The 15,368-nt window shown below is 44.7% G+C and overlaps 1 protein-coding gene across 3 annotated transcripts; it reads right to left on the bottom strand.

Moving 5' to 3' along the window:
- Positions 1 to 761: 761 nt before the first annotated feature.
- MINAR1 (membrane integral NOTCH2 associated receptor 1) lies at positions 762 to 11,497 on the bottom strand. 3 transcript variants are annotated; one of them, XM_066328320.1, is made up of 3 exons: positions 8,581 to 11,497; positions 6,866 to 7,120; positions 762 to 3,341 (listed from the first exon to the last, which is right to left on the bottom strand). In XM_066328320.1, the coding sequence occupies exons 1-3, from the start codon at positions 10,888 to 10,890 to the stop codon at positions 3,144 to 3,146; spliced, it is 2,763 nt and encodes a 920-aa protein (XP_066184417.1). In that variant the 5' UTR covers positions 10,891 to 11,497; the 3' UTR covers positions 762 to 3,143. The 3 variants fall into 3 exon arrangements, with proteins under 3 accessions (XP_066184417.1, XP_066184419.1, XP_066184418.1); XM_066328322.1 differs by lacking the exon at positions 762 to 3,341 and having other exon boundaries at positions 6,899 to 6,978; XM_066328321.1 differs by lacking the exon at positions 762 to 3,341 and having other exon boundaries at positions 6,997 to 7,160.
- Positions 11,498 to 15,368: the final 3,871 nt, after the last annotated feature.

The raw sequence follows: 15,368 nt of genomic DNA, 5'->3' as shown, positions 1-15,368 counted from the left end.
GTACAAAAGTCTATCATATAGTATACAGTGTATTCTAGTTGGTAACTGGCTCACAAGGTGGATCACAATATTCTTGCAGGTTAATATGTCAGGATTTCACCTAGTTTGTACACTCTGTGCAGGCTTCCTCCCTCCCTGGCTGCTCTCCTCCAGCAGCAGCATCCCATGGCTCCATCTCCTTGCCTGTTTTAAGAAGGGCTCTGTGCCAGATGCAAATCCCACTGGGAATGGCTTGGGATGCACATCCCTGTGGTGCCAAGGAGCTGCCAGAGGCAGCCAGGGAGTGGAGGAGGTGGCAAGGCAGCTGCTCACAGAGGTGTTTGTGGAGCAGGGAGTCAAGCTCTGCTGTCCCCTCAGGCTCCTGGCAGCATGGAAATGCTCCCAGGGACAGCAGGAGCTGAGCTGAGCCCCAGGAGGGAATCCATGACAAACCACAGCCTGGGGTGTGAGGACACCACTGACCAATGGAGTGGGTGCCACTGGCTGCTTGTGCAAAGTAAGGATGGGCAAAAGCACCTCAGTAAATTATGAAGCAGCACAGATGTTTGGGATGCTGAGCGCTTGGGTTGGGCCAGCTTCACATCACCCACAGCTCTATAACCTGCAAAGCCTTCCCAGGATTTTGGGCTCTCTAATGCAAAGACTCATCTGGTGGCAGCTGGATGAGTTGCACAGACAAACCCTGTGATCAGTAACACCTTCCACACCCATCTCCCACCTCCCCTTAGGTTGAAATTTTCTAAAGTCACATTACTGTGAAAGTGCTGCTGTTTTGGGGCTGGGAGCAGCAGGGTCAGACCATTCATGGTAGTGCAAGAGGGGTTGGAGAATGCAGAGGGTCTGTCCCCACTCCTCCTGCCCCTCCAAGGGCCTTGTCACTGCTGGTGTGGGCAGATGTGGGATTGACACTGTGCCCCCACAGAGCCACACTGCTCCCTCCAACAGCCAAGGAGGGGTGTCAGACGGTTTTCTGACACTACCTGAAACCAGGAATAGGTTTTTCTACATATACAATCAAACTAAATTGTGCGTGAGGTAAACTGCAGAGCAGTGTCCTCCAGAGTGTTTTTCACATGTCTAATATTAGATCTCTTGCTGGCAGCTCTGACTTGTCCCCAGAGGTTTCTCTACCTGCCTATATTTACTACGTACAGATCCTGAGCTCCTGTACTCAGGTGCTCTGAATCACACCATAACCAAAGGCAGCCGAAAATAGACAGCGTGAATTGCTCCCTCCCTGCTGTGACTCCATCCTGCAGCATCTGGGAGGAAAGAGAAATTATCTCAGTATTAAGAATGGGCCAAAGTCACAGAATTTGGGTCAGGATTCAGGCCAGGCAGTCACAGATTTTGTCTGTGGGCCTATTCTTGTTCTCTATTTGCTGATGGGACATCCAACCCTGTGCTTACACTTATTTTTCTGATAGATCAACAGTCTCAGGAATCACCTATCCCTAAATAAAGAACAGCACGTGAGCAGCACATAAACAGCTCTCCAACTGCAGGAAAGAACTGACACACACCTAAAGTCACAACAAAGCCTTCACCTCCCACACATCCTTCCCTCAATACTTTTTTTAAACCAGTCAGAAACAGAGAGTGAGTGCAGCACATCCCAGAGAGCCAGAGGAAGGAGCATCCAGTGCTTTCTTAGCTGCTGCGTCATCGTGTAGGGAGGCTGCTTCTGAAGAAACCAAATTACCCTACATAAAGAGCATTCACTAAAACAATCTCCTTTCCCTAGGAGGACCAGCAAGATCACATTATTTCCTGAAAATACTTTATTTTTTCTTTTCTTCTATACTTGACAGAAGAGTAATGCTGTCTGGGTTTTTGCTTTCACTAACCATGACAGGTAATTTCTGCCCTACCTTGAGAATTCCATAGGACCTCCTATTTGCATTTGGGATAAAGCATCAAATGGACATTTCCCATGGGATACAGACTGCTTGCTGCCTTGTAGATTCAACCATCATCCTTAAGTACATTAGCAAGAGGGAAGCAAAAGATCTCCCTGTGCTGAATGCATTGTGTCAGCAGCAAGTTCCTACCAGTGGTGAGAAATTGTGCCCTTAATATAAGTGCTCAGTAACCACCAGCCCTGCTGCTTGAGGAGCACTGGGAGCTGTATAGAAGGCTTTCGGGAAAAGGAGCTCCATTAGTACCCATTATGCTGTGATTTATGTTATGGGCTTAAAATAGCAAAAAATTAAACAGTTCTGTTTAACCTACAGTCTAAAAAAAGGCACAAAGACTTCGTGGAAAAAAAAAATTTAACTGTTCAGATTACATTTCCAAGAACTTTAACAGAGTGTTGCTTTGATTTGCCAGCTTTGCTTGCTGGCAGGAGTGAAACTGAGACAATTTCACTGTCTGCAGAGGTAAAGAATACCCTTTTGGCAAGGCAAGTTTGCCAGCTCTATGCAAATGTTATTCAACAGAAGTAACTAAAACCTCTTGTGATTGCTTTAAAACATAATCTTTTTGGTCTGCAGCACATTGCACTTAACAAAGTACTCAGTGATGATAGAGTGGGTCTTAGGGCAAGACCAGATACAAAGAGCCCTTTTTAATCTGAACGTAGGAATGAACTCTGTTCACAGCTACACAGTCTGCTTTCGAACAAATGACCATGAAATGCATACATACTATAAAATAAATACAATACATTCAGAGTTTTCAATATTGTAGAGAGCTGTTAAGACTTCCCTAGCTCCCTGATGTAATGCATATAGAACATTCCCTTCTATACAGTGCTACCTCCATGTACCCGCACCTCCTTTAAATGCAACATAGCTCAGACAACCTTCCTCTTTTGCCTGGATTCTCATCAGTCTCTGCTTCTGTAAAACATTATATCATTTCTTTAGGAAAAAAAAAATATTGCACTTTTAAAAATGCATAAAAATCGAACCGAGTTCCCATTAGCTCCACCACACAGTCTGTTATTTAAAATAGGACTTTTCCAAAAACGTATCTCTGGCTGTTCTGCATTCTGCCTTCCTTTACAGCATCCTCCATCGGGATATCCTTAGAGCATCGTTCCTTAGTGCATTCCTTACAGTTTTGCCAGCAGCCACCTGACACACAGCGTGAGCTATCCGAGACACACGTGGCTGGGGGTCCCAGGTGTGTGCCCAGGCTCAGGATTTCATGGTGCAAATGGGAACCACGATGACCAGGATAACCGTACAAGCGGCCGCCGCGATCAGGGCGGCGATCTTGCAAACCTTTGCCCTCCTGAACTCGGCTTCTTTCCGCTTCAACAACGAGTCGTAGCCAGGAGTGTAAATGTCTTCCATCCAGTACTCCAAGTTGTTTGGGTTTAAAGATTCTTGAGTCTAAGAAAATTAAAAGGAAATGGTTGTTAATTGTCTGGGGCCTGCCGTTAATAAAATAAGTGAACAAAGCAGATGTGCCTGGAGGCCTCCCAGCTGCACCTGGGTCTGCTGTCAGGATAAAGTGGGTTATTGCCACTTCTCAACACCCCTTCAACCTCTGGTCCCAATTACATAAAGCTGATGAAAGTGGTAACAAAATACTGCAAAAAATAGACTCCTGCAAGAGTAAGATCTGCTCCAAAATCCCTCACGTACCTCTGATTTACCGGAAGCTTCGTCATCTTGGATGGCATTTAAATAAGTTCTCTTTAATCTGCTCGACAGCAGAGGTGTCAGCAAGTGCTGGCCTGTTACTGTTAATAATTTTTAAATTATTAAAGCTCAGCTGATGGGAAAAGTTCTTAATATATGCTCCTCATGCACTACATTTTATAAAGCTAACTGGCTTGCAGTGCTTGATTACCCAGCACCCAGTCCTGCTGCAGGGGCAATTTACAGACCCCTCCTCTGGAATGGCACTGCCTGGGGACACAGGCCATCTGCAGAGCTTTATCAGTATTTCCATCTGAATTACTTCTTTTTTATTTCTTACAGCTTTTTATTCCTAAGCATTTATGAGCTCTTGAAGCTTTCCATTTTAACCTTGCTTGTTTTTTCCTCTTTAACCTTTGTGTTAGAGGAAAATAAGGGGAAAACTGGGGAAACCCAAACACTATGCATTATATTGAACTTACTTATCAGCAGAAAAGAATAAAGCAAAAAGAACATTTTGAAAGATGACAGAATTTCCCCAGAGCTGTCTTCTTTATCTGAGGCTCCAAAAGCCTATTTCTTAAAAAAAAAAAAAAAAAAAAAAAAAAAAGATTCCATATAAAATATTACAGTGAGAATACCCTAACACACCATTTCTGTGCTTGTAACAGTCCTGATCCAAAGCTTCTTGGGCCCTGCAAAGAAACTCCAGCTGACTTGAGAAGGATTTGAGTAAGCCTTTAATTGACTTAATTCAGATTTTGTGGCCATGAGCTATTGGATGAAACTTTGCTTTGCCTGATAGCAGCATTTGTTTTATGTAGAGAGCTACAAACAGAAGAGATTTGGTAGCTATCTTAGAAATAAACAACGAAAATTGAGCAATGGTTTTATGATGATTTAATAGACACCTCTATGATAGTGTTAGGATGCTGAAACAGGCCATCAGCCACACCTGTGATTGTATCTTTAGGGCTTTGAATGATCTCTTTCAGCCTTGTGAAAAAAGGCAGCAATCTCATCTCCAAAGGCATCAGAAAACAGCCTGATACTGTTTCCTCCCAGTGGACCATCATACACAAAGCAAAGCAATGAATCTCACACAGAGCCCACACCTGGGACAGGCTTGGGACCTGACTAGTTTAGCAATTTCTTTTTTTGGAGGAAAACCCAGCTGACTTGTCAGGCTCCAGGAGAAATTTTAAGTGAACAAAGGTAGAAAACCCCCAAAGATAGGCATACTGTGCTTCAAGGAAATTGCAGTTTTGGACCCGTCTGCCTTGGCATTGACCTTTTTACTACTTCGGAAGGAAGATGCATTATTGAAAAGGCCCATTACTGTTAATCAGCTTCCTTTCCCATTTCATTGCCAGACATAGGAATGTTCATTAAGGCATAATGTATTTACTTTCAGTTCTAATAAACTTAATCACTGGGGAAAAAAAAAAAAACCACTCATCAGTCTGTGTCTATTTTTTAAGTTTGTCAGTAAGCTCCATTATAAAGTCTAGACATGAGCTTTGCAGGGTAGATGCAATTCTGACAGTCTTTTTGGAGGGAGAGAATCAAACCAGTAAACTTCTATCACCTTTATCCTAAAGATAAATGATGGCAATAAGCCGATTTCTCTGGTTTGCTCACAGTCATGCAGAGCTGCTTACAGAGAACAAAACAGCCCAACAAGGAGCAGATGGAGAACACTTCTCCCAGAGGGGCTCTGCTCCCAAATATCACCTCCCTTATTGCCTCACACAGCAGGTAAGTGATGCTTTGTGGCTGCCTGCTGCAGAGGAGCTTCTTCCAGCCTATTCCTGCTCTAGCATACAGCCTGCAATGCCAGGGTTAGGAATTTAGTAAGCTCTCTAAAGCTTTTAAGACCCAAAAAAGCAGCAGGGAGCTGAGGCAAGATGCAGCCTGGTCCCTATGCTGCTTGGTTTCTCTCTGAGTGCATTTTAGCCACAGCAAGGAGCAGGGGCTGGTGAGAACAGGGAAGTTGGCATGAGCTGAGAAAGGAGGTGAATTTGTTGTGCACAAATTCCTGCACAAACTCTCCTGGGAGTTGCACTATAGCACTGTGTGGGTGATGGTTTCAAATCCAAATCAGCCAGCTCGGGGCCCTGAGGCACAGCATCCTGATGCTTTTCCTAGGGGTTAGTCTGATGGGTTTGGAGCTGGCTTTAGGACATCAGCACCGAGCCATTGAGGGCTGCCATGGAGCAGCAAAGTCTCAGACTGTTCCAGGCCACCTTCCCTGGCAGACAAGCTGTACAGAGAAGCAGACTCCCTCCTTGAGCACAGCTGCATCCCACAGATTGCTGCCCACAGAACCCAAAATGCCTGAGGTCAGGAGCAGACCCCCTCCCTGGTTCTACATTCTACTGTCAAAGTCCATTAGATGATACACAGTTATTTGCACATCAGTGTGGATTTCATTGTGTGACACATTTTGGGTTTCGAGACCAAGAAATACAACATTTCTTTGATTTTTATCTATCTTGGATTTCATTCTTCAGGTTTCCTCTTTAAACCTCTGCTCAGATATCTTCCTTCCTAAAAGATGTGTTGTGTTCGTCAGACTACTCAGGGTATCCAATGTGGGTACTCATTTTATGTCAGGTTTGTGATTTCGTGCTGGGAAAATGTAAATGCAAAATTTGAATTTGTCTCCTCTGCTTGTTGCACAAGAGGCTGCACACTTACAAGCTGAACCAAAATGCAAACTAAACACACCATTAGTTGCCTGGCTGGTTTCCAACAGCCACTTCAAAGCCTCAACAGTGACGTATTTCAAAACCAGTTGTGGTATTGAACGTCTTCTACAAGTATTTGATGTCTCGTGTTCCTAGTAAAATGGGAAAAAACCCAACCCTAACACTGCAATTCTCTGTGAATAATTCAGAGAAAACAAAGACAGAGCAAAAGACAGCAGTCCCAGCTGCTGCACCACTCTGCCTTGCTGCAGTTAGGGACCAGTTCACCTCTGCACTCCCTTATTCCTCAACTCTTCTTTCGAGCTACTAAAGCCACAATGGCATAGGAGACATCTCTCCATTGCAGAATAAGCTGGGACCATCAACCTGTCAAGGATCACCATTCAGCAATGAAACATTCACATTCTTCATTGTCCCTGGCCAGGATGGATAGGGATCAGCAAGATTAGAGGCTCAACAATCCACAGCTCTTTCCCAAGCTATCCAAATCCCTTCTTAAATGTATATTCTGGCAACACCCATTTGCAATCAAGCCATTCAGATTAAACAAATGAGACTCACTTGTAGATCCAAGGCTGCAATCTTGCCTTTATCCCCCGAATTCCTGGTGTATTCCTCTATGGTCCATGATGGCTGGGCACGTTTCACTTCAGCCAGCTCTGTCAACCTCATGTCTGTGTAGAGAGGGTTGCTTTTCATGTGTGACTTGAGTGATGCAGGGTAGGGATGAGGACTAAAGACTTGTTCAATCAAGAAAGCATCTTTTGGCTGTTTAGAGAGTCTATGTGGCTGTGGGATTTCGTATTGCCTGTCTGCCTGCAATAGGGTTTAAGAGAATTTGAGAGAAAAAACAAGACTATGAGGGAGTTAAACACAAAAGACAGAGATATGCCTTTCAGAAGCACCATATGATAAAAACCAGACCATCTAAGGTAAAGATTTTGGATGGCCTCCATCCATTTGCCCACCTTCTTCTCACAAACAAACTAAAGAGCTGTTGAGGTATTTTACAGACACAACTCCATGTTCACTATAACACAAACACAATGCTCATGCAGCAGAAGAAATTTAGGGTTTGTGCTGTTTAGGGATCAAAACACTATTCTGAAAATGGCCCTGACATGCAGGAAAGCCCAGCTGATCTGCAAAACTGAGAGGCACAAGCAGGCTTCCAAGTATCCTTTTCTAGATCAAATCCTAACATGAAGTATTCTTGAGGGATGCCCCCATCCTGGCACTGCAGCACCCATGGTACCATCCAATGTCAGCCACAGGCCACTGGAGGAGTCTGGAAGGGAGTCTCAAAATCATCCTAAGCAAAGCAATGCACAGAAAAGTCAAGGTTAGGGCTAAGGATGGCCTTCCTCCCCCTCTGCAGTCTAGCAATAACCCATGGTTTGTGGTTTCTTGTTCACCCAACCACAATTGTTTTTATCAAACCTCTTCCTCTCTTTTCTCAAACCTTCGATGTCCTCACACCCTGCTGTAAGAAGGCACAGCATGCCTGTCATGGGGTCACAATTGACAAGGGCCTGCAGGACCCCCTCCCCAAACAGAAACAAGCACCCACCCCATGCATTTTCAATAGATTAGCACCCAGAGCCCTGCACAAAGGGCAGCCAGGACATCCATGGGGTCAGTGAAGGGGGCACAGGGAAGGGGAGGATGGGCAGAGTTTTTCTGCCCAGCCAAACCAAGAGCACAGCTACACTGCAGCTCTACAACAGGAGGCTTAAGACTCATTTAAATGACCATGGAAGTCAGATGGAGAGAACATAACTACAATGAGCATCTTACAGTACACATACAAGGGCTTTTTTTCCTTGAGGGATTTGAATCCATGAATCTATTTTGTTGCTTTTAAATATGTGCATACTTCTCTGATAAAAGCCATAAAAATTCAATTTCAAAATATCCCTTCTAAAACAATCAATACAGAATTTCAATTTTCTCCACATCCTTTTCACCAAGGTAATTACTAGGCCTCCTTACATTGCAACAGATGATGAAGAATACCATCACCTTCCCAAGATGTGACCCACATTATCATCCTCCATTTACAAAAAAGCAAAGCTTTTGAGATGCAACTTGGCCATTTTGCATCTGCCAAGCAAGAACCTACAGGTACAAAATCACTCAATTATGACAACAATAAAGGCAGGCATAACATGGCAGGGCAAAGCATTGTCATACCCCGAGGCTTGTGATGACTATTGAAGACGTTCATAACCACATTATTTTTAAGCATTTGTAAGGTGAGTTAAAGTTGAAATTACCTCTTTAGATTTCCTGTGCCAGTCCTTATTTTCTCCTCCATCTCTCTCTTTCATCTCCTCCTCTGTAATGCCAACTTGGTTGGTGTAAGTAATAGCTCTCCAGTCTCGGGGAGAATTTGAAATGCTTGCTATTTTGGATTCAGTTGCACTGTTTTCTTCTGTTAATGATCTCGATGATCGCCTCGTAAACAAACTTTTTTTTAAGGCTTTTACTCGAAGGCTCTCGCTATTACTTCCACTGGCATCTGAACAGCACCATTCTGGATTATTCTCCAGTTTGCCTCCATGAGGAGTATTGTGGCACTGAAATATCTGTGGGGAGTTGCTCTCATCTGATGCGGCATCGCTTGTCAAAGAGTTGAGATCTATTTGTACACTGACCTTCTCTGGCTGCTGGATTTTTTGATCCAGCTTGCTTAATTTTCCCAGGACTTGAGAGATTTCTTCTCGGACACCTGAGAGAGATTCCAGTTTCTTCTCTATTTCACCAATCCTCAAGACTAATTTGCAGACACTGGTTTTCAGTTCATCATCTGCGTTACTGACTTCCGCCCTGACCACTTTATCCAGTTTATTACAGCCACTCCCATTGGAGATCTTAGTCAAGTTGTGCTCAGGTGAGCTGTCACAGTCTGATTTATGCACCTGAGACAAGGACCCAGTGCTGTTGTAGCATGAAGACTGCATCACTCCCGTGGACCCGCTGATGCTCATGTCATCCAAAAACCGGAAAATGTCACTGATGTCGTCACTCACGATTTCAGAGTCATCATCCGACTGCTTCAGAGAGTGCCTCTCACCGTACTTGGCCTGGCCTGCTGCACACAAATCCTTGCATTTCTTGTGGTCCAGAACCTGCTGCTCCGTCTGTGTCCCGACACTCATGGTCCTGTCGATACTTAAGATCTGGACAGAAGTACAGTTAATGCTTTTATCCTTAAACTTTTTGACTGGCTCGTGTTTCTCCACGTCTAGAATGGAAGGAATTTCCTTGGGTTTATGTCCATTGGGTTTCACAGCATAGTTTGTCTGTATAATTTGTTGCTGATCCTTTGCATTTAGGTAGGACTGATGCCTGTCAACTGAAGGAAAGTTTGGAGATGGGTTGCTTGAACTCTGGTATCGTGGTTTCTCTTCAGACTGCTTCCTATTAAAAAATGAGCGTTCAAAGTCAGGGACCTCCTCAGTATTTAAACTCCAGCTTTTAGCTGGCCAGGCAGTTTGCTTAGTTGGCTTTCCAGTCCACTTTTTGGTTTCCTGTGGTCCAAGAACAGTAGTTGGGCCAAAATATGTTGAAGCTTGAAGATCATCTAAACTTTCATGCTTCACTCGCCTTTTGTCTGGTATAGGAGAATAAATTGGATTCAAGTACTGGCTGCTGTATGGCATTTCAAAGCTGTGGTTGAAGAAAGTCTGCTTAGAGCTTTCTTTCCTGTTCTGAGACTCTCTGTGTCCATCTTCTGGTGTTTTGCTGGATGGTATTAAGTTGGGAGATATTGTAATCAGATTATGAAAATCTTCTTTGAATATATTTCTTTTCTGGACACACGACTGCATCATGAACGGCTCATCATTTGAAATGAAAGTTTCTTTTATGCCTGCACTTATAGGCAAGGAATCCTGGTCTGAAATAGATTCATTTTCAATGTTCATGGGGAAGTATGTACTCTGCATCTCACACGGCGGGGACGTGGCGATGGAGTAGGACGCCAGTGCCTGCAGCCTGTCCAGAGAGGCAGCCCTGCCCTTCATGTCCTTATTAACACCAAGCAAGAAGTTGGGCTCTGAAGAGGGGACGAACTGCTGGCAGTCTTTGCAGTCCATCTTTCTGCATTTTGAAGACCTCCTGACTGGAAAGGCCCGGTTAAAGTCCTGGTCGTTGAGCTCACAGTTGGGCACACAGTCGGGCACACAATCTGCCATATTGCAGATCTCCGTGTCAGACCTGCAGGACTCGAAGGACTCCTTCTTCTTCACTTTGTGCCTTGCAACTGGAAGCTTCTCCTTGGCCACTCCCCCGTTCATTTGTATGAGGTTGAATATTGTTACTATATCTGCTGCAACCATGATTTTCTTTGATTGCTGATTGTTTACAGTGCATCTCATTTTGTCTTTGAACAAAGTCGCTGGGAAATTAGGATCTAGGCAAGCAGTGTAAAACAGCACGCTTCTGAGCTTGGCCAACTGGGATAAATCAAACCTTGCACACAGGGACTTGCAGAGATCCTGGTAGGAAACAGTATTCTGCTTCGTGTCCAGCTCCTCCAATATCTTCACCAGGAAGAGTGAGGATTCCTGGTTGGACTCCATGGCTTGAGCGTATTTTGTTGTTCAGCCTGGAAACCGTGTTCTGCTTCTACAGCAACACAAAAAAAGATTGTAAGTCACCTACAGATAATACCCAGGGTCTTGCAACTTAGCCAGAGATGGGGCCTGAGTCCCTAACCATGCCATCCAGGGCTTGCTTTTATAACTCATCCTCATGGTCTGAACTTCAGGCTGCAATCCTAGCTTCCAATAAATCAATACTTAAATGGATACAGGGGTTTATCCAAGAGGGCTCCTTTATGCCAATGTCTACTAAAGCAACCAAGCGAATAAATAGCAGAAGATTTGGAGAGGCTGAACTAATGGCAGATAGACAATCCCAGTCTGCTTTCTATGGGACTGTCACAGAATTTCTTACCAACTTATGAGAGGTTCAAAACACAGTTTGAGCATCAAATTGTCTGCAATAATTCCAGTCGTAGCCTAACCAGGGCTGATCTACTGCACCATGACATGTTTTCATATCTGAATGCAAATGGCCCTGAGGAAGATTTTCTGACAATAAACTTCTGACATGTTTTTAGAAGTTATCTGAGAACATAACTACCATCTTGCTTACTTTAAACCATTATTTTCTCCTCTACTCTGAAATATCTCCTTTGGATACCTTGACATATTTTTTCCAGAAATGCCTTTTCTTAAGTATAATATTCAGGAATGGAAAAGTTGCCAGGTCCCACGTGAAAATTTGTGTGGGCCCTGTTTCAGCTCTTAAGTCCAAAATTTAGCAAAGAACAGAAGGAGTTAAAAAAAAATTCCTACTGAAGCTGGAAACCAATCCAGCAAATGCTAGAGGGCTGGCTGCCAATCAGGATGGATTTGAAGACAGAAAAATATCAAGGACAGGGAACATGCTCTTCAGTGATGTGCTCCCAGTGAAGCCTAGAACTGCATTTCCATTCACCATCCTGAAATGACAGGGCAGAGGTGAAGAGCAAAAGCTTCACATTTATGTGGATAACAGGAACAGCTTGAACAAGCACAGCTAACACTAGCAATATAACACTAGGGGAGAATATAAACCCCTGCACTTTCAGAATTGAAACCAACCTTTAGCTATTATGGATTAGGAAAGGATGTTGATGATTTTTCATCCATCTATTGTGAATATCCTTGTCGGTGTCTCTGCTGTTGGCTGCTAGGAAAGACAGAGCACAGGATGATGCAGTTTGCCAATTGCTATGTTTGGTCACTGTGTCTTTGTTATTCTTACTGATAGGAATGACAAAAATCTTCTCCATTTCCCAAAAAGGTATGTTATCTTCTCCCATTCACTCCCACCCTTAGATGACCCCTGGAACCGGCCTCTCCTCCATCAAGTGCAGAATATCCACCCAAATGGCAAAGCACTGAAGTCAACATTGCAACTATTTATTATTACTCATTCTAAAAGGCACCTTCTGGTCAAAAACCTCAGGACTCCTGAGCACCACTCCAGAATCCAGGCTCCTGCTTCATCTCCTGCCCTGTTACACATCAGAGATTGCTATCAGTATCAGAAGCCAGAGTACTTCAGTTTTCATAACAAAGAGTTACCCAAAAGAATACAAAATAACTCTCCATATGAACTCGGCTGTTTATTTAAATAACGTCTTTCTACTGTGTGTGATCAGGAGCTGAGCAGCATCAACATGAATGTATTTGTCTGATTGTAAACACAGCTCTCAGAAAGCAATGGCTACAGGGATTTTCCAACACCTCTGCTGCATGCATGTTTGCTTTTAAAGCTCCTGTATTATGCATAGCAGCACAAGTCTTCTGCCAGCTGACAAAAGAGAAAAAATGTTTTACTCTTCTGTGCTCAGCTCCAAGAAGTAATGCAAAAGACTGGAGGAGGGTGGTGGTATCCTTCTTCTCTCAGCAGTGTGTGCTTGGAGGCACAGCCTCTTTCACAGCCTGCCTTTATATTTCTCTGACATGTCACCACTAATGATGCTCCCACCCTAGGTCCAAACTCTGCTAGTTACCACCAAGATTACCAAGTCCTCACGGAATAAACTTCACATGTGGAACTCAGAGACATTCCCAGCTGCCTGCCAGGGGACTGGCATTGCAAGTCAATTTTCTGCATGTTATAAATCTGCCACTTGGGACAGGAGTGAAAATATGTCTTTTTGTCACCTCCAGGCTGAATACCAGCAAAAGCAGCTATCTCCTCCTACTTGTAAATTCACAGATTCTTGCGAACCCCTCACCTGGATATACATTTTCACAGCCTGATGCACACCCTGTGCTGACCTGCCAGCAGCCTGCCTTCTCCCCAGCACCCAAGTAGCCAGTTTGCGCTAACGTATTTTTGAAAAGTGTCAACCCACTTTGTTCCCCATCTCTCTGTCTTTACTCTCTCAACCCAGTGAGGATATCCTAGGTACAACTTCTTGAAAATTTTTGCTTTGTACCAAACAATTCTCAGCATCATCCGAGGTTTTAGTTTCAATTCAGGTTTCTAAACACTATGAATCTGGTAAAACTCAGGTGTAGCCTGAGTTGCAAGGCTGCTGAGTGATGACAAGCTCAATAAGTTGAGTGGAAGCCCTGCTGCCTACCCCCTATCTCATGTTGCTTCTACTTAGCACCAACAAGGACCCTTGTTGTGCTGTTTTGGGGACCCCAGTCCATACACAAGCAGTAAGGCAGAGGCACTGAAGCACAAGCCCAAAGCAGGAGAGCTCATCTAGGCTGGGCTAGCTCAGTCCTGCCTCTGTGCTCCCAGACCCAAGCCTGGCAGGTGACAGTCAGCTATAAAGCAGGGAGAGATCAGGGAGGTGACAGAGGCTTTGAGGCAAGTGTGACCAGGAGAGAGCTGAACCTGCTCAGGTGGGAATTCAGCCAGCTCATTCAACTGAGACTCAACTATGCGAGGTGGAAATTGGAAAGGCAGGCTGCAAAGTCAGATGTAGGCCTTGAGGAAAAGAAAGCTGGCTAGGAGCTGGAATAATTTCCTCTTCACCCCTTGGCTGTTCACAAACAGCTTTTTGGTGTGAGAGCATTTTAGGTGTGAAAGGTATCTCTGGACTTCAGCCTGAGCATGGAAATTGTTGCTCCCTTGTGCCAGAGCATCAGAAACATTGCTGCTAGTGGAGCATCAACAGGCTGGGGCTGAGAAGAACAGGATGTACTACCCCGTAAGGATAATATATAAGGGCCCTGGAATCTTGTTTCCTGGTTCAGGGATTGGAAAACCTGGTGCCAAAATTTTTAGTGGCACATTAAGCTCCTCTGTCTCTTGTCAAGCCTCCTAACAGCCTGCAACAAAGACAGGTGCTTCTTGGCAGGCCGCCGCAGGAGCTGCCACAGCCCGGGTGCCAAGCACTTGGCCATGCACCATCTCAGCCATTATGTCCACGTTCATTCAGTATCTCTCAAAGCAGGACCAGAATAGAGCTAGACGTGGCACAGAAATGCAGAGCTCTGAAATAAGCACAGCAAGGCTTTTTAAAGAGGGTACAGGGTCACAAATCAGTCAAAAGCAGCAAAGCAAATGGCAGCACCCACAGCAAGAGCAGCAGCACAGGGTCTCCGCAGATGGCCTCAATTCCACCAAGGTCCTCATGTCCACACACACCCTCCAAACCCCCCCTCAAACAGACCTCGGTCTCCAGACACATGGAGCTCCCTAGACAAAGAGATGGGATCTGGCTTATTTTTCTTCACCAAGACCATCTCTGACCAAAGGAGCCACTTAACATTTCATCCTTAATGATTTTGTTATATTAACAAGAGTCGCTTTGACTCAGCTTCCCGAGATTTGACATTTGCTGCTCTAATAGCACAATTATATCCCAGCATGGACTTGCAGATCATCATATTGCACAGCCAGTCGATGGGGGCTGGCTCTCCTTGCACGCAGATGAGCTCCAGACTCACCACAAATCGATGTCTTCTTGCCCTGCACCAAGAGAGATGAACTGAGCTCTCATCTTACCACTAACCCACTGTCTCAGCCTCTGGAGGAGAAGTCCAAGAATATTACCTTTGCAACCTCCATCCCCAGTGGAGCTTTCTGCTACGCAAAGGGAATATACTGTTCTATTTTCTGGTGCCTTTAGGAACCAAACCTCCATGAAACCTCTCCCCTGTGGTTCTCCAGACCAGGGGAACCTGCAGGTTATTTCATGCTTCCTGCTTTGTAGCAGAAAAGAATGCACTTCCCATCCTCACCACCTACCAAATCAGCAATGGGGTGAGGGTGATCCCCTCATCTCCTGACTACACTATAAATTTGCCATCCACAGGAATTCATGAAATTAGTACTGCCTCCCAGTTGCCCTGGCTGCTTTCCTGTGACTCTTTCAACCCAAACCCTGCCCTGCCAAATGGGCTATGGGCAGCACACATTGGGGCAGACAAACCCCAGCACAGGATTCAAGAGACAGTCCCATCACTCGACTTCCCTGAGCAGCTGCAGGGTGGCAAGGTCCTGCACTAGTCCGAATCATGGCCACTGGCAGACAGACCAC

This window comes from Sylvia atricapilla, chromosome 13 (genome assembly GCF_009819655.1).
Source record: "Sylvia atricapilla isolate bSylAtr1 chromosome 13, bSylAtr1.pri, whole genome shotgun sequence".
Lineage (NCBI taxonomy): Eukaryota > Metazoa > Chordata > Aves > Passeriformes > Sylviidae > Sylvia > Sylvia atricapilla.
This window is presented reverse-complemented; position numbering and strand designations above follow the sequence as displayed.

What these genes read in the sequence shown, in the direction of transcription:
- MINAR1 (XM_066328320.1), bottom strand. Translation starts at nt 10,890, where the DNA reads ATGGAGTCCAACCAGGAATCCTCACTCTTCCTGGTGAAGATATTGGAG. An exon ending in GGCACAGGAAATCTAAAGAG is followed by an intron (nt 7,121 to 8,580) that starts GTAATTTCAACT and finishes ACCCTATTGCAG; the next exon opens with GCAGACAGGCAATACGAAAT. An exon ending in TTGCAGCCTTGGATCTACAA is followed by an intron (nt 3,342 to 6,865) that starts GTGAGTCTCATT and finishes TAATTTTCTTAG; the next exon opens with ACTCAAGAATCTTTAAACCC.